The 24,103-nt window shown below is 41.8% G+C and overlaps 1 protein-coding gene across 7 annotated transcripts in view; it reads right to left on the reverse strand.

The window, feature by feature from the left end:
* The window catches only part of chd9 (chromodomain helicase DNA binding protein 9), an 81,096-nt gene that overhangs the window by 12,766 nt on the left and 44,227 nt on the right, over positions 1–24,103 (reverse strand). For 6 of the 7 annotated variants that reach the window (XM_058381270.1, XM_058381268.1, XM_058381266.1 and 3 more), the window contains 18 exons: positions 15,965–16,073; positions 12,498–12,644; positions 12,000–12,068; positions 11,413–11,468; positions 10,890–11,007; positions 10,080–10,166; positions 9,405–9,542; positions 8,973–9,094; positions 6,488–6,731; positions 5,954–6,130; positions 5,717–5,860; positions 5,295–5,550; positions 4,211–4,421; positions 2,457–2,652; positions 1,959–2,132; positions 1,638–1,823; positions 501–611; positions 185–381 (listed from right to left, as the gene is read on the reverse strand). In XM_058381270.1, coding sequence (XP_058237253.1) covers positions 185–381; positions 501–611; positions 1,638–1,823; positions 1,959–2,132; positions 2,457–2,652; positions 4,211–4,421; positions 5,295–5,550; positions 5,717–5,860; positions 5,954–6,130; positions 6,488–6,731; positions 8,973–9,094; positions 9,405–9,542; positions 10,080–10,166; positions 10,890–11,007; positions 11,413–11,468; positions 12,000–12,068; positions 12,498–12,644; positions 15,965–16,073 — 2,742 coding nt within the window. The remainder of the gene's footprint in view (positions 1–184; positions 382–500; positions 612–1,637; positions 1,824–1,958; positions 2,133–2,456; positions 2,653–4,210; positions 4,422–5,294; positions 5,551–5,716; positions 5,861–5,953; positions 6,131–6,487; positions 6,732–8,972; positions 9,095–9,404; positions 9,543–10,079; positions 10,167–10,889; positions 11,008–11,412; positions 11,469–11,999; positions 12,069–12,497; positions 12,645–15,964; positions 16,074–24,103) is intronic. The other variant, XM_058381267.1, reaches the window with a different exon arrangement.

The raw sequence follows: 24,103 nt of genomic DNA on the forward strand, positions 1-24,103 counted from the left end.
TCATCCTTACTAGCTACAGCAAAATGCCCCATTTTTATTAACGTTTACTCACAGCTTTTTTTCCAAATAAATATCTTCATAATGTTTATTACATGTCTAATACTAGCATCTTTTCTTATCGCTCATTCCTTTTATGTCTTCTGTAAGAGGCGGGTACATGGAAGACGTGAAGAACGGTGCTCACCCGTAGACCAGAAGGTTCTTCTCGACCCTGAAGCACTCGGTGCGGCCGTAGCTGTTGAGGCGGTCGTGCGGCCGCCGTAGTTTGGGCTTATCGTCTCCGCTGCTCTCACCCTCTGACAGTTCAGCCAGTTCGTCTTTAGTGGCACTGAACGGCCGCGTCTGTTTCCTTACTCTCGGCGTGTCGATCACCAGGCTGTTCTGTTGGTCAGAAAGAGATGGTCCAGTTAGATGGTATCAATTTAAAAAAAAAAAAAGCTGATATTGTGACACTTTATATAGTTTTCTCCCCCCTTCCATTTCCCTCGATTTCCACTCACTCTGCCGTTGACGGTGTCCAAGTCGATCTCGGCCTTCTTTGCCCATTTATCCCAGAAGTTGGGATCGTCCAGAGAAATGTCTGTGCGATTCCCAGAGGCTACAAAACTGGCCTGAAATCGAAGACACGAACGTTTTACTCTGGGTATCACAAACTACAACCAAAAACATTTGTTATTAATTCTAAAAAGGCTAATAGAAACCTAAATTACAATATTTTATAAAATATAATATTACTATAATACATATTATTCTATTATATTAAATAGAAATGATCAATTTTATACTATATGAGACATTACAGAAATGGGAATGTGATCAGAAATGAGAGACAGCGATAGAACATACACAATGTCACTTCTCAAACTATGAGCACTTCTGTTTTGTATTTTTCCGAGAAAGACGACACCGTAAGAGTCATACACCGAGGCTCATGCTTCCAGGGTGTATTAATGTTGATCACCTATATGAACCTGGCAAAAGCAAAACTGACAACAAATCCCTTTATAACCTCACAGTGTGCTAGCATTTTTTCCAGCGACTGAAATTTTATTCATTTCCTCTCTGATCCCTCCTCTGGCTTTTTCCCTAGGTATTGCAAGTGAGGTTGTTTAATGTTTATTAAGTGTTCATTTTATGTTTGGAAATCCTGTTTCATTACAAACTTCTGTGTGATAGTACAAAAAAAAGAGATACAGCAACTACACTGTCTTGTTTTAAATCGATCAAACCCCACAGCTATGTTATTCGTGTACACCAGTGGGTGTTTCCCTCCTGTCTGTCTTAAAATTAGGGTGAGAAACTCGCACATGCCACCCACCAAACGTGGAGACATCTCACCATCAGCAGGTGGATTTAATGTACTGGCTCAAATGAACCGAGTAATAAATTAAATAGTGTTTAAGCTCAAGAAGGGACGTTAATTACACCGTAGATCAAATTTCAAAGGCAGATTCTGGGCATCAAGCAACTACTGAGGCTCAAAACATAACTTTCCTGCTAAGGCGACAGTTTTATTGTTTTATTAGGATTATCTGCAGCCGCTACGCTTCCTGGAATCTGAATATATCTAATTTATGACACGGAATTGGGCTTTAAAATCATTTGAAAACCAATTAAAAGGGGGAAAAAAAAAAAACCTTGGCAAAAGTGGACCCTCGTCCCTCGGACTCGATGGTGATGGTTTTGGTTCTGCGTTGCAGGATCTGGTCGATATCTTCCTCGCAGAACTTGGCGCCCTCGTCTTCCTCGTCCATGAGTGCACCGTATGCACCGCGTCTCAACAGGTCTTCAATCTCCTTCTTGGAAAGCTGCTGCTGGATCGTCTACAGGATGGAAAGTAAAGCAGGAAGTTCTGATAAGGGCTCCTCGATTTCTGCGTTTGTATGAGATCCTTGGACAACATGTGACAAGAACATGAAACAAGAGCTGAAGTAAGAATAGAGAGGTTGATTTCTTACCCCTCCTCCTCCGAGACTGTTGTCCCGCCCACTCATACTCTGCAGCACAGCTTTATCCAAACCCAGTTTGAGACTAGCCCTGTCAAACATCTCCCGCTCGTACGAGTTGCGTGTAATGAGTCGGTAAACCTTCACCGCCTTGTTCTGGCCGATTCTGTGGCATCGAGCCTGAGCCTGGGGGTGTGGGGGGGGGAGAAATTAATGGCATGTAAATGTAATAAAAACAGAGTGTACAGAATTCATGAACGCCTGTGGTGGAATAGTAACATGGTACACTTGATTTTGAGGAACGCAAATGATGGGGTTTGTTCAGGAAGGCCACCAGGCTGCTCCACTTTTCAAATGAACCTCCATTGAGATCATTTTCTAAATGTTAATTTTTACTCACCTCTGTGGATAATTGTTACCTTGTTAAGTGGCCAGGTTAACTTGCTGGCACTAATGACTACCTTGAGCCTCTCTCTCTCTCTCTCCCTCTCTGAGTGTGTGTGTGTGTACCTGCAGGTCATTCTGAGGGTTCCAGTCCGAGTCAAAGATGATGCAGGTATCAGCAGCAGTGAGGTTAATGCCCAGGCCTCCTGCTCTCGTACATAACAGGAAGACGAAGCGGTCTGAGTCGGGCTTACTGAAACGGTCTATCGCAGCCTGGCGAAGATTTCCGCGCACACGCCCGTCTATGCGCTCGTAGAGGTATCTAAACAAACACAAATTAGAGGCTTTTAAGGTTTGAAAGAAGAGTTTCTGTCCCATCAATTGCCCCATCAATATTACATGAAGAATAAATAGATTTGTTTGATTTTTACCTGGAATTTTGCAGTGTTTTAAAAAACGTGACTCAAATCACCATTTGAGAAACTAATACGTGTCATTTATTTATGCATAAGGAAGGAAATGTCTAAAAAAAAAGAAGTTAGGATGTCAAAGTCCAAGATGAGTGTCAAGCCCAGATAAGCCAGTCCAAGTTATAAAAATAGCACCTTAAAGCTAAAAGGCTTGCACCCGCATCCACAACGTTGGAAATATATAATTGTATAGAATGTCTTTTTGTATGTTGTAGCTTCACAATATTCCTTTACTGAGCTAAGATGTGGCACAAAACAGGTCCATGAAAGGTGTGTTGAGGTTGGACAGGAAGAACTCTAGTGTCCTGCACAAAGCCCTGACTTTTTCCCTACTAAACATTTCTGGGATAAACTGGAACAACGACCACACCCCAGACCTCCTCACTCCACATCAGGGCCTGATCTCACTCCACATCAGGGCCTGATCTCACTCCACATCAGGGCCTGATCTCACTCCACATCAGGGCCTGATCTCACTCCACATCAGGGCCTGATCTCACTCCACATCAGGGCCTGATCTCACTCCACATCAGGGCCTGATCTCACTCCACATCAGGGCCTGATCTCACTCCACATCAGGGCCTGATCTCACTCCACATCAGGGCCTGATCTCACTCCACATCTAGCAGAAAGCCTTCCTAGAAAATTGGGGCTTATTATTATAACAGTAAAGAGGGGACTAAATTTTTACTAGGATGCTACGGTGTTACGGTCAAGTGTCAATAACTTTTGGCTGTCATGAAAGCTGTTATATTTCTGATGGAGCCTCTTTTAGTTATTAGTCTGCTGGACCAGTTGAAATGAATTAATCAATAACTCAAAAACAAGAAGGGTTATAAATAACATTGACCTAGACTTGATGTGTTATGTCAATGATAAAGTCCAGGAATAAAAAGCTCGGACAAATGGACGGATTATTACTGGATGCATTTAAATAACGAGCTGTAATAATTGAAAAGTTGGACCAGGTTCATAAAATCAACAGAATTCCTTTTGCGCTTGAGCAATAAAATAACCAAAACCTTGGGAGTAAACAAACAAACAAAAACAAACACCACCCAAGCAAACAAACAACCCTCTATTCTTTTTCTCTGCCATTTCTCTCTTTTTCCCTCTGACCTACTTCAGGCTGTTCAGTGCTCCAGGCATTTTCCATGTCTGATGTGAGCTCTCCTGAGTGTCTGTACCCTCCCCAACTGAACCATAGCTACACCTGCCAATCGACCCTCCAGGCGTAGGCACGGACTCACAGATACATACACATCTACACACAACAACCGGTTCACATTACAAACAAATCTCCTCTCAAATCGCTCTATAAGCTAGACTTTATACCTGCACTTTCTAAACAAATCCACCAGGAGGTGCCTTATACTCTTCACACGGTGTGTAAACAAACCATCTACATACCGTCTCTGGATGAGGTAGTCTTCGAGGATGTCGAGGCAGCGCACCATCTGGGAGAAGATGAGCACTTTGTGGCCGCCGGCCTTCATTTTAGGAAGCAGCTTGTCGATGAGGACGAGTTTGCCGGCGGACTGCACCATGGCCTGCAGGTGGAAGTCCAGGGCCGAGGGACTGTACACCTCGCGAAAATCCTCCAGGATCTTCTCCTCCGCACCTGATCAAGAAGACACACACACACGAGGTGTTCAGCTACTGTGATCTGGATAGTTACGTTTAGCAGCACATGTCTATTCAACAACAGACAGCTGTACAAATATTTCCGTAATAAACACACACACAGTTTGTGCCTAGAATTTGTAAAAAATGTCTTTCCATTATATTGCATTTAAATGTTCCAAATGACCTTATCTAAGCAGAAAGAAAGCAACTATATATATATATATATAAAGCAAGCAGGAAAGAAAGCAACCAAGCAATAAGAAAAAAGAAAGCAAGAAAGAAAGGCATGCAGAAAAGATAAGACACGGCAAGAGGAAAAGCAAACAAACAAGTTAGAGAATGTATTCATGAAAGAAAGAAAGCAGGGAAAACAAGGCCAAAAGAAAGAAAGCAAGAAAACTAACAAAAAGAAAGAAAGAATTCACAGAAATGAAGGAAAACCCCCTTTTGCGTGGCAGATTCCGATTACACAGATTGAACAAACATGGAGTCAGGTGTAGTTACACTATATGACCAAAAGTTATGTGAACACCTGACCATAACACTCAGAAGAATATTATTCCTCCTTTTGCTGTTATACACAGCTCCTCTCTTCTGGGAAGATGTCAGAGTGTACCTGTGAGGATTTGGCTTATTCAGCTATAAGAGCATTGGGGAGATCAGGCCCTGATGTTGGGTGAGGAGGTCAGGGGTGCAGTCGGTGTCCCTCAGGGCTCTGTGCTGGACGTTTTAATGATGCTACAGTTTTTCATTTTAGACAACTGTGTCTCTAACTTTGTTGCAACAGTTTGGTTAAGACCCAAATATAGGTGTGATGGTCAGATTTCCAAAGACTTTCGATAGGTGAATTACTGATATCTGAATTTACCTTTGATGAGGTAGGGATGGTTGCAGCATTTCCTCAGCTCCATCATGGTGTTAACCAGATTGGGGACATTGGCTTGGCCAGCTCCTTTGGCCAGAAAGGAGAAATTCTTCTCTAAAATGGCACGGTAGTATTTCTTCTGGATGTTGGTGAGCTCCACTTCGATAATGGTCTCTTCTTTCGGAGCCAGCTTCTTCTCAACGTCCTCCTTCAGGCGGCGAAGCATCATCGGCTTCAGTATGGCCTGCAGCTTCTGAACCTATACACACACACACAAACACAGATGACTCCTAGGCACCCTACACCTCTTTACACACACACACACAGACCTGCACCATCAACCTTTAGACACCCTCACCCTTCACACACACACCCTCACCATCACTCTTCACACACAGACACCCCCCTCCGTCTCTCACACACACCTGTTCCTCAGTCTTTAGGTCTCCGAACTCCTGCATGAAGGTACTTTCAGAGGGGAACCGTGTGGGCTCTAAGAAATGCAGCAGACTGAACAGCTCCTCCACAGTGTTCTGCAGCGGTGTACCAGTCAACAACACTTTATGCTCCTAAAGGTCAAAATGCAGCAAATCAGCAATGGAAAACCAACAGAACAAAAAGCTTCAAATGTCAAAACCGTGTCTATGCTTTCGTTTTTGTACCAGGCGCATGAGTTTGAAGCCCTCCAGCAACTTGCAGTTCTTGTTTTTCAGCCGATGGGCTTCGTCGATAATCACGCAGCGCCATTCGATCGCGTTCAGCTCCGGACAGCCTCCTAAAATCATCTCGAACGTGGTGATAACCGCCTGGAACCGGTATGCGCCTTTCACCACACGGCCCTGAGAGAGACAAAGACACAGAGACAGACGGATGAGACAGATATAAGTGACATACGGAGATGGGGGAAAAATACAGACGGAAAGTGATAGGCAAAATAAAAACACACATAAAGACGTGAAATCAGGCAAATATGTCTGTTTTTTGACAGGATGTGATTTTGCGGGTAAACCTCAAGCTAAGAGCTGACAAACCCCACTGTGCATCACTTAAATCCAAACCTGTCACAATTCACTCTTACACAGACACACAGAGGATACATTAACACAGACGACTAAGTGTACCGTCTTCCTGTCACAGTCACTGCTCTTTGACTCACGACTGCCATTTTTAGGTTGTGTGTGTGTGTGTGTGCCAACCTGAGCGTCTCGGAAGTACATCTCGTATTGCTGCAGCATCTGGCGGCTGAGTGCGCTGCCGTGATAGACAATGACGTTGAGGTGGGTCCACGTGTGGAACTCGCGCTCCCAGTTAGCGATAGTGGAGAGCGGTGCGATGATCAGGAAAGGCCCTTTGATCCCAGTGGAGTGGATCTCGTCCAAGAACGTGATCGACTGGATGGTTTTCCCCAAACCCATTTCATCAGCCAAGATACAGTTACGCCTGAAAGAGAGAGAGAGAAAGAGAGAGAGCACGTTTTTTTAAAAGCACATTATTACTTCAATTAATTTACATCACCTTTAAATTGATCAGCCTTAAACTGATCTTCCATTACCGTGAACGTAATGCATGAAAGTAAGGAATAAGTAAGGAATGAAACACCTGGGGAGGTGCAGTTCTAGGAAAATAAACACTAGTGAGTGCTACAAGGTTTTATTCAGCTCGCACTGATGGCTGCTAATCTTGTAAAATGTTCGCAGTCACTTACTACGACGGTTATAAACATTCATGACATCTCTTCAGCTCTTCCAGTTTATAAACCTTCTCACAAAGGCCACCGAGTTCTTTCACGCCAAGGTGGAGAAATTCTGTTTTTATGTTCCTGCTCTGAATCGGTTTTGCTTTTTAGGAAAACAAACGCCCTCAGCTGCTTTGCTAAAAGGAACAATGGGTGTGAAATCGCATTGCGTTTGTATCTCTGCTTTTCCAAGTATATCTCTATGAAATAAGATGGGGTGTGTGCATGACTTTGTGGTTTTGTGTGTGTGTGTGTGTGTGGCTGGCATGTGGGCTCAGACATGCCGTCAGCTGCACGCTCCACCGGATCCTCTTCCGCACTACTTAACAATCTGGCGCCCGGATCCACATCTATCCCTGTGTGTATGTGTGTGTGTGTGTGTGTGTGTGTGTGTGTGTTTGATAGAGAGAAAGAGAGAACCTCTGCCTGCCCTGACAAACTCGGTCACACACACCCACAGTCTTGCTACTGGAGACTGCTCAATAACAAACACCTCAGCAAATTCTGTGATGAGATAACCCCGGCAAACATTTTGCACTTTTTTATTATGACGAAACCTACTACTTTTACACACTTTTCCTGCTCTGCTACACGGCTTCCGAAAGTAAATAATCATTATACAGCCTTGAATGGAAGCCAAAGAAATAAAATAACAGGTATAACAGAAAAGCTGTGTGTGTGTGTGTGTGTGTGACTTGTAGACGTGGTCTAGGAATATTACAGTTATTAGCTTTTCAACACTGCTTTCCAAACCCTGGTATCTGGCATGACATGGTGTGTAGCAGAAACCTCTAGACTTCATCATCAGAGAATGTTTTATTCTACAAATGATCAGGAATGCGATATTCACATTAAACACACGTCTGTGGGAGAGTCTACAGATTTTCGGCCATATGGTGTACGCTAAAATGTTCAACATGGTAGAATAATTCCTGGATTGTAAATCTGTAATAAGAAAAATGATGGTTTAGGGGAAAATTCAGAATGCTCATTTGGGGGATGTTAAATGGTTTGGGAATCTCTGGCGTAGGGATCGAGTGTGAACCATCTACTGTTCCAGACAGCTAATATATACTGAGACTAATGAAAGAAACAAATGTTGGTAGGAAATGGAATTAAATCCATAAACGATAATACACGTCCCCTCATGAGTGTGACGCATTGTAAGCTGCTACACGACATGTATCACCTCTGGGATGGGTTTTGGGATCTTTAGAATAATTAAAATTGCTTAATTTAAATAATTAAAATTCATAGTAATAAGGTTTTGTTTTATTCTGCTGTTAAAAACAGAAAAAAGAGAAAGTTTCCACTGAAGAAAAGCATTTCACTACGTGTCACTACTTGCCCTAGCAAATAAAATGTTATTATTTTTATTTAATTAAATTTAATTAAGTTATGTGGCCAAGAACGAGGGGAAAAAAATCCAATAAGAAAAACCCAACAAAATGGCCAGGATTATAGGGGTGGACAATCGGACAAAAATATCCTACCATAATAGGATACACAAAATATGAAAAGATATATAGGTTTGGTAATCACATTTATTTTTCTATTTAAAAATAAATATAATTATATATTAAATATACAATTATATATAAATATATTTTAAATATATTTAAAAACATTTTTAATAATATTACAAAATTAAGCCTTAGCTTTATGAGCACTTTAGGATGACACGATAGGCTATTTATATATATAAATTCAGGAATTTTTAGTGGAAAGTATGCAACAAAACACCTCTAGCCAGTGCCAGCTATTAACCTGTAAACAGTTTACATCTCCAGAGGATCACTAAATCATCTGCAGAAACATTTTCCCCTGGTTAAAATAACCTTGGAGGAATGTATAAGACACTGTGACTCTGTGTGATTCCTGTGTCATGATATAATCTCATACCCTGTATAGTGCCACGCCCTATATTCTAAGAAAATATCACTGACCTGTTATACCAGTTGAAGAGCAGCCAGTTGACGCCCTCCAGCTGGTATTCCCTGAGACTGTTCCCGTTCCGGTACTCCCTCGACTGCTCCAGCTTCTTCCAGTGACTCGCTGGGGGACGCTCCTGAAGACACAGGAGAGGAGAGGTGTGAGGGACAGTGCTGTTACAGCTGCAGCAGCTCTGGATTCATTCGATGGGTCTGAGAAATGGGTCTATAGAGCTGATTATATATAAGGACACTGACTGATAAACTAAAACAGGAGAGAAACAGAAAGTGGAACTGTGAGAGAGAGAGAGAGAGAGAGAGAGAGACAGGATGAGTGAGACAGACAATGAGAGAGCGTGAGAGAGACAGAATAGGTCAGACACACAAGGAGACAGCAAGGCGGAGTGGGGGGCTGAGAGAGAGAGAGAGAGAGAGAGAGTCTCTCACCATTCTTCTGGAGTCTGCTCTCGCTGCCTGCAGCTGCTCAAACTCCACAATCTTAGTCTGATCCACATCTTCCTTTAGCTCCCATGTGCTGTCTTCATATGGCAACGAGCACCACTTCACCAGGTAATACACCACCGGCTGTAACACACACACACACACACACAACATATGAGGACTAACACATTTCAGTAATTTAGAAATGTTTTTTTTCCACTGCCGTTGAAAAGCAAAAACAACAAAAAACATAAATAAATGAGAGTAACCAAGAATAAAGAAAGTGTTTTGACTTTGCACGGATAAAGCAAATACAGAGAACATTCCTATATATATATATATATATATGTGTATGAAGACACTTTATTGTGTGATACTGTGATACATCACTGGGAATATCAGGAATCGTACAAATTCCTTGAAGTATCCTGACATCACCAGCATGCACGTTCACGCTATATCAGCAGAAGGCAATACATCTGAGTGATTTGAGCTACAGGAAAAAAAAAAAGGTTCAGGGCCTGCTCCTGCTGCAAGAATGTGGATTTGCTTTGCTCCGGGGTGTCGACAAGATTTTTAAGACTCTTAATGCATGCTTTTGAAGTGATTCAGTATCTCACTGGCAGCAAGTGTGTACCAAATCTCACACTTAAGGGATCACGGAGTCAGTGAAAATGTTACCTCTCTAGTGTCCTTGTCCTCACAGTATGAGACCTCCAGGACTCTGTCCACTTCTACGTAATCTGGATTAAACGGATCCTCCTCCATCTAAAACACACACACACACAGATTATTACAGGATGCCTGACACACCAATGTTCATCATGACCATGTCTCCAGGGGATTTGTACCTTCCTGTAGACTTCATTTCTTACCAGTAGCCAGCTGACCAAGAGCTGTGTCTTAAATATCCCCCTACTCACTATTCCCTGTGTTGTAAAATCGCGAGACTATTCTACGGAACAAATTTTGTCAGCTAGTACAATCTGATCATCATCATCGTTCTGAAACAATAAATCATCTTGTTCTATCACATTAGCATTTTCTCAGTTCTGACATTTGCTAGGTGCTCACCCATTAGAGGTAAGCACCAAGCGTGTTGTTGAACTCACAAAGCAGACTGGTCAGTGTCCCGAACCTCCTCCCTACCCAGAATGCACTGGGGACAACATCAGGATTCATGTTTCTCGACGAACGCCTTTCTATTGCACTTATTTGACCTAGTAAAGCATATCAACCGTGCTGTCTATAACACAAACCAGTGAAGCTGGCCCTGGGGTGTATTTTGTACATCATGGCACCTTTCCAAATCTAAGAACCTAACCAGTTTTTAAATAAATAGCAGAAATAAACTGGATGGTGGTGGCTAAGCTCTGCAGGATAGTACACCTCCAGGAGCAGAGATGGAGACCACTAGAACATACCAACCCTGCAAAAAAATCATTTTAAATCAGTAAACCAAATGAAAATGGAGCAAACACGAACGCTTACGTCGGCGAAGAAGTGCGCTCTCTGAGCTTGTTTAATCTTGAAGCGCTTGATTTTCTGTTGGATCCTCTTGTCCTTCTCCAGCTGCTGCTCTGTAGCCCACTCACAATGCAGATAAGAGCTACACACACACAATAAAAAAAAAAAAAAAAAAAATTCATTTGCATTTTCGTGCGTAAACACGGCGGGCTCACAGTCAACAGCTTTCTGATCCTGCCTTATGTATCAGCCAGGCTCGTGTAAGCAGATTACACGTTATTAACATTAAACTGCGATGAATTTCATTTGCTTTCATTAGGAAAGAGCTAATCAGAGCCGAGAACATCCCAAACGGTAACCAGCAATTTAGATACGCGGGCATGCCTTCATTCGGAGTTTCCAGAGAAGCGCTGCTCAGATCGTACTTTCTGTAATGACAGGGCCAGGAACGGCTTTTGTGTTTAAGGACTTCAAAGGCAAAGGGAAGCAAAATACTCATCATCTTCATCATCATTATGGAAAGAAAAGGGGGGAAAAAAAGACTTACTAGTTTTTATATTTTACAAAAAACTCTTCCACTTCAACCACAACGCCTGGAGACACCTGTACCATACAAAAAAAACACAAATAAATAATTTTTAATAATTATATATATATATATATATATATATATATATATATATAAAATATACACACATACTTTTAATTATTTATACACACACAATGAATATATATATATATATATATATATATATATATATATATATATATATAAATAATTATAAATATAAATTAATACATCTTTAATCACCTTTATATATATATATATATATATATATATATATATATATATATATATATATATATATATATATATATATATATATATATATATATATAGAGAGAGAGAGAGAGAGAGAATTATTTTTATTTATTTATATATATAAATACATGTGCCAAATACAAAATCCCTTGGACCTAACATACAACATAAAAGTAAAAAAACATAAGTAAAGAATGTGACCATATTTACGTGTTGTGTTTGTGTGTTATTTTAACACCACCTGAAAAATAAACAGCACCCAAATACACAGTATTTTTTTTAAAAGCTAATAAATCAGTTTTAAATGTTACCTCCTTCTTCACTTTGCGAGACGCCATAATTTTGTCCACCACAGCTCCTTCCTCCTCACTGGGATTCTCCTGAATGAAACCGAAACTACCTCAATTTCACTGAGCACTGATCATTTCAACAACAATAAGATCTTCATGAATCTCACTGTATGTGGCAGAAATGCAAGGTCATGGACCTAGATGTGGACGACGTATTAATAATAAACTACAACACCTCCTGACCAATCAGAACAAAGCAGGAAGCAACAGCGCTACCATTTTGTTTAAATCTTATAAGCCTTTTTCTTTAAAGTTTAAATAAATATCCAAGTACTTGAACTCCTGTAAGCTTCATGAATTCTTCTGGGACAATGAAAAATTTCACAATACTAAAAAGATATCATAGTGTTAATATATCTCAATGTTAAGATCATATAAACATAATTGCCCAGTCCTTAGATTCCAGTTATTAGAAGTGTGTTGTGTGTTGTGTGTGTGTGTGTGTGTGTGTATACTCACCACAAACAGCTGTACTGCAGGCTCTTTGTGAGTGTTCGCATTGATCTTCTTGGCTTTGGCGATGACCTTCATTTCCTCATCAGAAAGCCGGGCCTCCTGCTCCTCGGCATACCTCTTCCTCTTTATCTGTCTGTTCGACCGACGCTTCTATAAGAAGCACAAAAAAAAAAAAAAAAAAAAAAAACCTCTATATTATTGTATGCACACACCACATCCCAACATTTAACGTGATCATGCAATTCCCAAGGAAGCTGCTAAGAACACCACCAGGACTGAGACGATGATGATATCAGGAATAGCTTAGAAATTCAAGCTATAGTGATGTTTATCGAGTCAATGGTTTTAAACATCTGCAATGTGTTGCGTTCCATAATACACGCTTCCTTTTAGCCCGTTATGTATCATATACGACCCTTAATAACTTAATACGAATCCTTTCGTAGCTGTGCTTGTCCAAGCTGTGTTAGCTCGCAAAAGATGATGTTTAAATTACGAAAAACGAACAGAAAGGTTGTATAATCGGAGAGAATTTACAATACTAGAGCTCAATATGCAGACATCAGAAATTTATATGATTTTATTGAAATTTTATACGCTTAGATACACCTAATCACCTCGTTTACAGTCACGACTTGCATGACCATTCAAATTAACCTCAATAAAAAACAACAACAAATAAATAAACAAATAAAAATGCTTGCGAAGAGCATTTCCAGCTGAACCTTAAAACACTTCCTGGACTTTTCCCCACATTCATACATCACACAATTCTGGCCACGCCCACTTTCTTTCCCCCCTTCCTCAGATCCACATGTGATGCCATCATCTATCTGTTATTGACACGCGACCTCACGCGCCTTAACACTGAGGTCATTCTGAAAAACATCCCGAGTGAGACATCGCAGCTGAGCAAAAATACAGGAGTTAATAAATTTATGCTTATGTCTCTTGAACACTTCGGCATAGATGCACAATAAAAGCTTAAAGGGATTATCACACAAGCTTATGCATGAACATTAATATGTAACGTGCCATTTAAAACTCCACGTGACGTGCCGAGCTTTATCCGTTTTTAGACGAGGGTGTGAATAATTCACAGGTATGGATTCGGAGTTCGCGTCCTTCACTCGGTTTTGGAAAACTTTAATCCTTACTTTAGCCAACTAAAAGCAGAAAATGAGATTCTTCTGTTCTCAATTGGGACAATATTATTACCATAAACAAAATTGTCCTAGCTTCTTGGTGAGATGCCAGATTCTTCTGTAACCTGATCGGAAGACTAAAAGACGAAATTCTTAAGATTAGAAATAATCCGTTTTGGTCATGTTTCACTCCACAGCCACCGATTCAGACAAAGTACCCGTTAGAAAGCGAAGGCAAAAGAGGGCTCTGACATTCAAGTCGCTGTGTCTATTACTGCCCCAACATTCAGGCTAAAGTATGTATACACTGATTAGGCATAACATTATGAGCAGTGAGAGGTAAAGTGAATAAGACTGATGATCTCCTCATCATGGCACCTGTTAGTGGGTGGGATATATTAGACAGCAAGTGAACATTTTGTCCTCAAAGTTGATGTGTTAGAAGCAGGAAAAATGGACAAGTGTAAGGATTTCAGCTAGTTTGACGAAATTGTGATGGCGAGACCACTGGATCAGAGCATCTCCAAAACTGCAGCTCTTGTGGAGTGTTCCCGGTCTGCAGTGGTCAGTATCTATCAAAAGTGTCCCTTAAGTCCTGTAAGTTTGCGAGGTGGGGCCCATGGAAGTCCCACCTTGCAACTTACAGGACTTAAAGGATCTGCTACTAACATCTTGGTGGCAGATACCAGAGCACACCTTCAGGGTTCTAGTAGAGTCCATGCCTTGACAGGTCAGGGCTGTTTTGACAGCAAAAGGGGGACCAACACAATATTAGGCAGGTAGTCATAATGTTATGCCTGATCAGTGTATACATACAGCCTTAATCACAACATCTTTTTCCTCCATCCACTTCCCTGCATCATCAGAGTTTCTTCTCCTTTCGTCATGATGGGAAAAATCCAAGTCCTAGTCACAATTTCATACAATTTCCCTTAAAAATATAGTCTTCAAATTTTCATTTCATTTCTTTAAGTGATATTTGTTATATTTTAGATGGATAATCCTTTTTTTATGATGGAGGAACGAAGTGTAAGAAAACGATTTATAAATCATAGAGTGGCATTCTGAATCGGAATCAAACAGTCCTAGTAAAGATAATAACATGAGAAATGCCTGAGTGTGTGTGTGTGTGTGTGAGAGAGACTAATTTATCCACACACATCATCCAATCAGTGTGTGCACCAGGAGAGGCCTCTCTAATAAACTAGTACAGTGTGCCTGAGAGCCCTAAATAGATCTGTGGCCTAAATGTCAGAGTGAGAGCTAATAAAGAGAGAGAGACTCTCAATATGACCAACTAAAGGACCTCGACGCTGTCGCCATCAGGCCCCCATGTTTTCCAGAACACGTCACAGAGACACGGCCACTGCTTTATCTCCAGCAGGCTAACTGAGTCATCAGCAGCACACTGCCTTAATTAACACTCAGGGCTTTAATGTGGATAATTAGATCAGGGGTGGGTGGGAGGGAGTGTGTGTGGGAGAGAGAGAGAGAGAGAGAGAGAGAGAGAGAGAGAGAGATGAGCAAAGGAAGACAGACTGAGATAGATAGATAGATAGATAGATAGATAGATAGATAGATAGATAGATAGATAGATAGATAGATAGATAGATAGATAGATAGACAGAGATAAAGGAAAAGAAAGAAATTGAGTGAGAGATACAGAGAGATGGAGATAGCTAGATAAACAGTCAGTAAGGGAAAGATAAAAACAGATAGATAGTGAGATAGAAATTAATATATAAAGAAAGACAGAGATAAAGAGAGACGAAGAGATGAAAGAGAGAGAAAGAGAGAGAGAGGTAACAATGTGTGCGCCCTGAAGCTTATCTAGCACTAATTTCTGACCCTTAAACACTCTCTCTCACACACACACACACGCTCTCATACATTCTCTCTCTCACACACACACGCTCTCATACACTCTCTCTCACACACACACGCTCTCATACACTCTCTCTCACACACACACGCTCTCATACACTCTCTCTCACACACACACGCTCTCATACACTCTCTCTCACACACACACGCTCTCATACACTCTCTCTCACACACACACGCTCTCATACACTCTCTCTCACACACACACGCTCTCATACACTCTCTCTCACACACACACACGCTCACTCTCTCACGCACACACACACGCTCTCATACACTCTCTCTCTCACACACACTCTACCTCTCTCACACACGCTCTCATACACTCTCTCTCACACACACACACACACACACACACTCTACCTCTCTCTCGCACACATTCTCTCACACACACACTCCCCCCTCTCTCTCTCTCACACACACACACACACACGCACTCACCGAGTCGTCGTCTTTAGAGGGTCGTCGAGGCGGCGGTTCGTCATCCGAGAGCTCGTCTGAAGATTCCGTCTTGCGTTTCTTCTTCTTCCCGATCTTTATCACTATTTTCCTAAAGGAAACACAAACACATCACTTTCACCGTGAGAAGGAATGTAGTCTCGAGTAAACTCGTGACGGAGCGCACTTTTATATCAGGAACTCTGGACTGGATTCTCCACACTACATATCTGAGAGCAAAAGTTTGTGCTCCTTTACTTTCCATGTGAGAATGAACTGCTGCTGATTATTACAGCTCCCTGGCTTTTAAGCGACCGTCTTTATTAGGAACCTCAGAAGTGTGTGTCGCTGCTGACATGCTAATGGAGCCGATTTAAATATAGAGGTGTTTAACGACTTTACAAAGTCAATGTTCTGTGTATTTACTTTGTCACATCTCGACTTCGAACTCTCGGGCTGTTTGTTAGAAGAGTGGTCTGTAAAAATCATAAAACTGCTCCGAGTGGTTCGGGGAAGTCTAAATACTAATCTGTTTTGTAACCTTGATAATTTTAGCTCCTGCATATTATACTCTGACTTTTTTTTTTATTATTTCATTTTCACATTATTGCCTTTTTATTTCATTGTTTTTTTTTATTTAAAATTTTACATTTAATGCTGAATTATTTAATTTTTTAAATTATTGTTCTTATACATTTCTACTTTTCTCTCTTTTGTATTACTATTTATTTATTTATTTATTTTAAATCACCGATCTGGAGGAGTGAGAAAAGGAAATTCTTAAATTATGTAAATTATAGTATATTTACTTTACTATATCATTTATATTTCTAAAAATGAATAAATAAATAAAATAATTAATTTATTAATTAATAAAAAAAAAAGTAAAGATTTTTTTAATGTCAAAGATTAAAAAAATATATATATAATAAAATATATAATAAAAATATATATATAAATAAATACCCAAGAGACTTGGCAAAAATGACCAAAGAGGACGCTGGAAATATTTGTTCCAGACTATTTAAAAAGTCTCAAACAATGTAATAGGTGTAAAGGTTTAAACACACACAGCTAAGGAAATGACAGATGAGAAAATTTCACATCATTTTTAATCTTCTTAAAAAACCACATCACTGAATGATTTGGGGGGGAAAGGAAGCAGCAGTAAGAAGAACTAGTGTGAAACCGAGCGTAATCTGAAGAAATTTCTCAGACGGATGACGTCTGTACTTATTTCTTATAATTTTATAATAGTTGCACAATGACTTTATCGGTCAGACCAACTGAACAGCAACCCACGACAGTTTGCATAAAATGTTCCAGAATGCACGAAAAAAAAATCCCTGAAATCAGGAGGAGGGGGGGGTGGAGTGAGAGCGAGACAGACAGAGTGAGCGAGCGAGAGAGAGTGAGACAGATAAAGTAAGTGAGAGAGAGAGAGCGAGCATGAGCGAAAGAAATAGAGGGAGTGAGAGAGAGAGAGAGAGAGTGCAAGACAGATACACAGAGAGAGAGAGAGAGGGGGAGAGAGCATGCAAGACAGATACAGAAAGCGAGAGAGAGATAAAGGGAGTGAGAGAGAAACAGAGAGACAGTGTGAGACAGAAAGTAAGACAAAGTGCAAGACAGATACAGAGAGAGAGAGAGAGAGAGAGAGAGATAAAGGGAGTGAGAGAAACAGAGAGACAGTGTGAGACAGATAAAGTAAGACAGAGAAAGTGCAAGACAGATACAGAGAGAGAGAGAGAGAGAGATACACAGAGTGAGCATTTGTTGCGCCCCAGCAACAGCATCATCATAAACTTCCTGTCCGTTGGCCACAAGTGTAAATTCCCAGTGAGCGTGAAGCACCTGCTCGCCTTCACACCTCCACGTTCTGCTTTTCCAGCACAAACACATGGCTGATAAATGAAGCCATTTGCAAAAGAGTACTGTAAATGATTCCTGCTGGCGTGTTTCGCAAATGGAAATCCCAGCACTGATACGAAACACAGAATGAGGCTGGAGTACAAAGACTCTTGACCTGAACTGTACCAGGGCATTAAGAGTGAACAGTCCGTGGTGTCTGGGAGGAGGAATGTGATGGCAAGACGCCTAGTCTGGTACCACAACAGCACCCGCTGAACAATAGCAGATCAGAGCTAAAGCAATGCCCAAGGCTTAATCCTGTCTTGTGTGTGTGTGTGTGTGTATTTCTCTCCTTATCCACTCCAACTTCCACACGGCGATTTGTCCTGCTCTCACTCCATGCCAGAGGGAGAACAATATGTTCTTTCTGGAGAGCTTAGAAACTAGCAGTGTTATAGAGGAGTGCTCATGTACGTGTGCACCGCCGGCTGAGAAACACGGACGGGACGAGACGCCAGAGTGGAGCGGATTTCATGCCCGAGTTACACCTCCATGGTGTTAAAAGTACTGAACTGGACACGCCGGACGAGATGTGATCTGACCGAGTGGGTGTTATGAAAGACGTCATGCAACTCTGACTGATTTCTGTGAAACCTAAGGAGAGGGATTCGTCCATGTTTCTTTAAACGGAACTTCCTAGCTGTTTCTACACGGCGCACAAGGAATAAAACATTCCTGAAAAGGCATTTACTTCCTCTTACACCACAGGAATTTGCATTATACCGTTTATGAATAAACAACACGGAATAACGAAACCTTTTTCGTCGTTTAGTCATGTTCAACGTAGTGTTATAAACCTCTGTAAACTTTAAGGAATGTCCTCCTTTTAATTTAAGTTAATGAGAAAAAAATGAAGACTTTAACATGGTGGAAAAACGCTCCTGTACAAAGCTGACACTGGAGACGTCCATGAACCGTAATGAAAAGTGTCACCATTTCAATTATTACTTTTTTTTTTTTCCTAATGTCTACCGTACAAGACCCTGGGATGTAGCTGTTACTATAGACACGCTAACCTTAGCAGAAAAGAATTAATATACTATAAGCCTGTGATTTTTAATGGCAGCTGCTATTAAACATTTTGCGTTTTTAGTGACCAAACTACACCGATCAGTCATAACATTATGATGTGTTAGAAGCAGGAAAAATGGACAAGCGTAAGGATTTGAGTGAGTTTGATGAAGGGCCAAATTGTGATGGTTAGACCACTGGATCAGAGCATCTCCAAAACTGCAGCTCTTGTGGGGTGTTCCTGGTCTGCAGTGGTCAGTATCTATCAAAAGTGGCCCAAGGAAGGAACAGTGGAGAACCGGTGACAGGGTTATGGGAGGCCAAGGCTGGCCCGTGTGATCCGATCCAACACACGGGCTACTGTTGCTCAAATTGCTGGTTCTGATAGAAAGGGGTCAGAATACACAGTGTAGGACGGGACAGGGCTGTTTCGGAAGCAATAGGGGAACCAACACAATATTAGGCAGGTGGTCATAATGTTATGCCTGGGCTAGAATATTGCCAGGCGAATAGCTGGACAGCGAATCAGAGACGGTGTTGTGACGTCAGACCCGGGATGTGGCTGAAGTGGCACTTTTTTGAGCAAGTCAAGCTCTTTTGGTTGTCAAATCAGCTGCCGTGCCACAAAACCACACACACACACAGTTCTCTATCTTCATTTTCCATCATCTGTCTTTGCCATCCGCTCCTCATCTGTCTCTCCACCCGAAACATCTGCTGAATAGGTGTGTTTGGGTCGTGACTCACACAGCAGGTCTTCTGCTACCAACTGGCTCACGCACGCAGACGCGCTTGATGGGATGGCATTACACTTCACTAATCCCTGGGACAGTGCGACTGCCAGGTTGCCTAGCAACTGAAAGACAGCGTCAAGCGGAGAAAGTGCGGGGGTGGCAAGCCTTGACATCATTTCCTGAGAGTGACATGATCGCCGCAGCAGCTGTGACGAACAGGCCGGTAAACAGGAGATGAAAATGAGAAAAGCGAGACAGGAGATGGAAGAATCCGGTGTGAAGCTATATCTATAAACCTGGGGGGACGATTTCCATCAAATCGAGAGACAAATACACACACGAGGACCTCAGACTGACCGCAAACTCCAAACTATGGATGGAAAATCAAAGGAAATTCTTCTAACTATTATCGCTAATGAGTGATGATGCTTTTTCATTTTGCACAATTTATCCTGATGCACAAAAATCCCCTCACAATCATTAGAGAAGGAACAACCAGATCGGCTTTAGCAAAGCCACTGCCTGCGAATACAGATATGACACAGAAGTGCATTAATAAAAATGAAAGATGTGCAAATATAACGCAAGTCACAAGTAAACAATGCATGTTGGTAGAATCTGGTCATTTAAACAAGATTTTTTCCCCCCACATTAGAAAAATGGACAATCCTAATCCACTAAACAGCACACAAAGCGTGTGTGAGGCGTTAAATATCACGACGCGGCCGTTTTGTGCTTAAATGTGAAATGATGGTGGAAAAGAATGACCCCTGTAACCTCTGATATTGAACTTTTGTGACAGACGCCCATCTACTAGCTGTTAAACCGTTATTTGAGCTTCATCTCTAATTACACAGACGTGAAGGCATGGTGGGAGTCTGCATTTAAATTAGACTAATTAACTAACGTAGGAGAACAGAACACAGATATATCCAGAGAGAGAGAGGGGGGGGGGAATCGGCTCATGAATTCTCACACAAAAATACTACATCTTTAATAAACCTGAGATCTTGCGCTTTCATATTGGCCTGGATTTTCTTCTGCCATTTTTCTCCCAGATTTGTTCACCTGCCAATTTCCACACGTTGGCAAGCTCTACCTTATCGTACGCCAGCTACCGAGCATGAACACCAACACGTGCTTCCTCGGAGACGTGTGAAGCTAACCAATCGCATGTTTTCAAACCGACGCTCGGGGCGACGTCACACGCTCGAAGGAATACGTGACCCACCGTGAGAGAGAGAGAGAGAGAGAGATGGTATGAGTGCAAGAGAAACAGAGATCAAGAGCGAGAGTGGAAAGAGTGCATAAGAGAGAGGAAGCATAAGGAGAGCGAGATGTAGGGAGGGAGAGAGGAAGAGGAAAGAAAGAGGGAGAAAGGGGGGCAGCGACATAGAGAGAGGGGGAGAGTGAGGGAGAAAGGGGAAGATGGAGAGGGAGAGAGAGGGGGGTGAGAGGGGGAGAGCGAGAGCGAGAGAGGGAGGAGGACCATGCCATTCCTCTCAACGGAATTTAGACCCATCGGCACGCCTGGCTGTGAAATCTTCATAATTCAAACTCGTGATCTCTTGATGCTTTCCTGTTGTGTCACTCTGAAGCTCGGCCTCGATTTCGGACACTGACATTAATCACAACAATTATGAATCTCTAAAAAGCAAGCAGCACCGGCCTGTAAGAGGTTAATTCAGTCTGAAAATAAACGAGGCCCAAAGGTTTGTGGACACCTGAATATCACACCCCTGTACTTCCATGGAGAATCACATTCCAGGTTCGGATTCTCTTCATCTCTACTCTTCTCTTCTGGGAAAACATTCCTCTAGAGGTGGCTGTGGGGTTCATTAAAGATCTTTAATGAGATCAGGCACCGATGTTGGGATGTTCTGGGGGTTCCAGTTCATCTCAAAGGTGTTCAGTGGGATTGAGTCGGAGTCAGAGTCAGGGCCCTGTGCAGGACACTCTCTAGCCTTAAACTCCACACCATGTCTTCATTCACGGAGCTCACTTTGTGCACAGGGGCATGGTGATGCCGGAACAGGTTTGGGTCACTTACTTCCATTAAAAAAGAAATTGTAATGCTAGAGAACTTTCCAGCTCCAGTGTGGGGAAGAAAGACATACGGGTGTGATGGTTATGAGTTCACATACTTTATAGAGTGTTTGTAAATCAAACAAATTTTCGTATCAACATCTCTCTCACTCACTCGTTCCTTAAAATCCGTGAAATTCCAGATGGCAGCCTTTTCTCCCTGGACCTCTGTTTTCTTCCTCAAACGCTGCACTAGCACTCACTGCAATGTTGAACTCCACCCAACGCTGCATACGGCCGCATGTAATGTATTCATCGCTCCCCCCACCCCCGCCCCCCACCGTGCCGAGTACACGTTATGGAAGTGCAAGACTCAGCAAGTACGTCCTCGAAGATTTCACAGAAACCGCCCAGCGAGGTTTAAAGTCGGGCTTCTGGTCAAGATTGTTTCTGCTGCAGCAACTGGATCTTATTTACAGATGTTAAAAGCATCATGATTTACCCAAAACATTGTTCTCGTCACCGGGTCTGCGTTCCACGCGAGATGTTCTTCTACAAAAATGGAAACGGCAAATTTACGATCTCTGTGCGTTAAAATACTGACACAAACTGGAAGTCTAATTAAAACGTATTGTTAAGAATCTCACATCTAAGCACTTCAGGATTATTTGTTGGTCTGGTGCTCTTATCTGGACAGGAGTAAATGTTTATGAGGTCCTGGGGTAATTAAATAGGTCCTATTTTAAAGATGCTCCTCTGTGAGTTTATTTCCGTCCGGATCGGCTGTGTCTGTGTTTTTGTGCGTGCTCCACTGAGTAAAATTCGCAAAAATTATCTACTGTTTGTCGCACAACCGTACTGATACCCTTAACCCAGACGCACTGTAATAATAATAATAATAATAATAATAATAATAATAATAATAAACAACAATAATAACAAATGACGCTTATTACAAACTTCCTCTTGATGAACGAATCCCATCCAAATAGGGCTTAAGATTTATTCTCTAATCGCACTTCAGTTTGAAGTTCAAGCCATTAACTGATACACAGTGAGCGTGACAGTACGAGAGAGAGAGAGTAGGAGAGACAGAGAGAGAGAGAGAGAGAGATAGACAAGACAAATTGAGCATGAGAGTGAGAGAGTGAGAGAGAGAGTATGAGCGTGAGCATGAGTAAGAGAGAGAGAGAGAGCATAATAGAGATAGACAGAGTGAGTGAGAGAGAGTATGAGAGCAAGAGAGAGTGAGCATGAGAGAGAGAGAGAGAGTAATAGAGATAGACACAGACAGAGTGAGCGTGAGAGAGAGAGAAAGAGAAATACACTCGTTTATTCTGGACAAAAGCGGCGCTAACACATACACCCACTCCCCTCTCTCCCTCAGAATCGCTCTCATGCTCACATCTTCTCCAGCACAATTATGAACCCGTCATCTATCCATCTCCTCGTTCTCTTCTCTCCGTCTGTACGTCTCTCTGACTGACTCGAGGAAGGATTAAGCTCAGCAGCGCTGACAGTTACACTAGTGTGTGTGACGTACAGAAGGAGGTCAGTGGGGCTCTATGCTTCTACTCCAGCGCTAATCCGGCGCCGAAAACCCCTCCATCAACAGTTGGTCGCCTTCGAGTTGATCGATGTCCAGATTCGAAGTGAGAAGTGAAAAATAAAACAAAGTTGTCTATAAATGAAAACAAACCTTGCTTTGGTTTTTTTTTTTTTTTTTTTGATGGTTCTCCTTTTAGACAAAAGATGTGAAACCAAAAGGAGTTGTTTTTAGAAGTGCATCGTGTTCAAATCAAATCTGTTTTAAAATCTAAAAAAGTAGTTTATCTCTGTGATGAACCTCTACCCACAATCCAACAGGAAGGGAGCCGGCTAAAACAGGACGTTCTGGTGTTTAGGCTGGGGACGCTGGCGGTTAAGCTGACCTATCCTTGGCTCCTGCTTTGTAACCAAACACACCGTGATTCCCATCAGCTCTTTAACAGCTGACGGCGTATTCTGCTGCCAAAAACACAGCTGTGGGTTGAGAAGATGTGGAGAGCGTGTTCCATGACTGCACAAGGTCTCGACTGAAACGCTCTATTCTACTGTAACACCTACTGCTCCATTTCTTCACAGATTTTTCAGCAGAGTTTAAATGAGATGTTTCATGAACATGGAATATTTAAAAAAAAAAGGCTGCGAGATTCCCATACAGATCCCACAATGCATTGGGAATGAGGTCAGCGAGTCACTTTGCCTGTGCCATGAATCATGACCTTAGGGAAATTATTTCATAGCAAAGAAGTGGGGAAAAGTCTCTACTGTTCCCAATGCACTGCGAACATACATTTTTACTAGACGTACACTTGTTGCCAAAAGTTTCGGGACACCCCTCCAAATCACTGTCTTCAAGTGTTGTTTTTTTTCTTTTTTCCAGGGGTTGAGCTTGACCCCTTAAGTTTGGGGGATGTCC

This window comes from Hemibagrus wyckioides, linkage group LG27 (genome assembly GCF_019097595.1).
Source record: "Hemibagrus wyckioides isolate EC202008001 linkage group LG27, SWU_Hwy_1.0, whole genome shotgun sequence".
NCBI lineage: Eukaryota > Metazoa > Chordata > Actinopteri > Siluriformes > Bagridae > Hemibagrus > Hemibagrus wyckioides.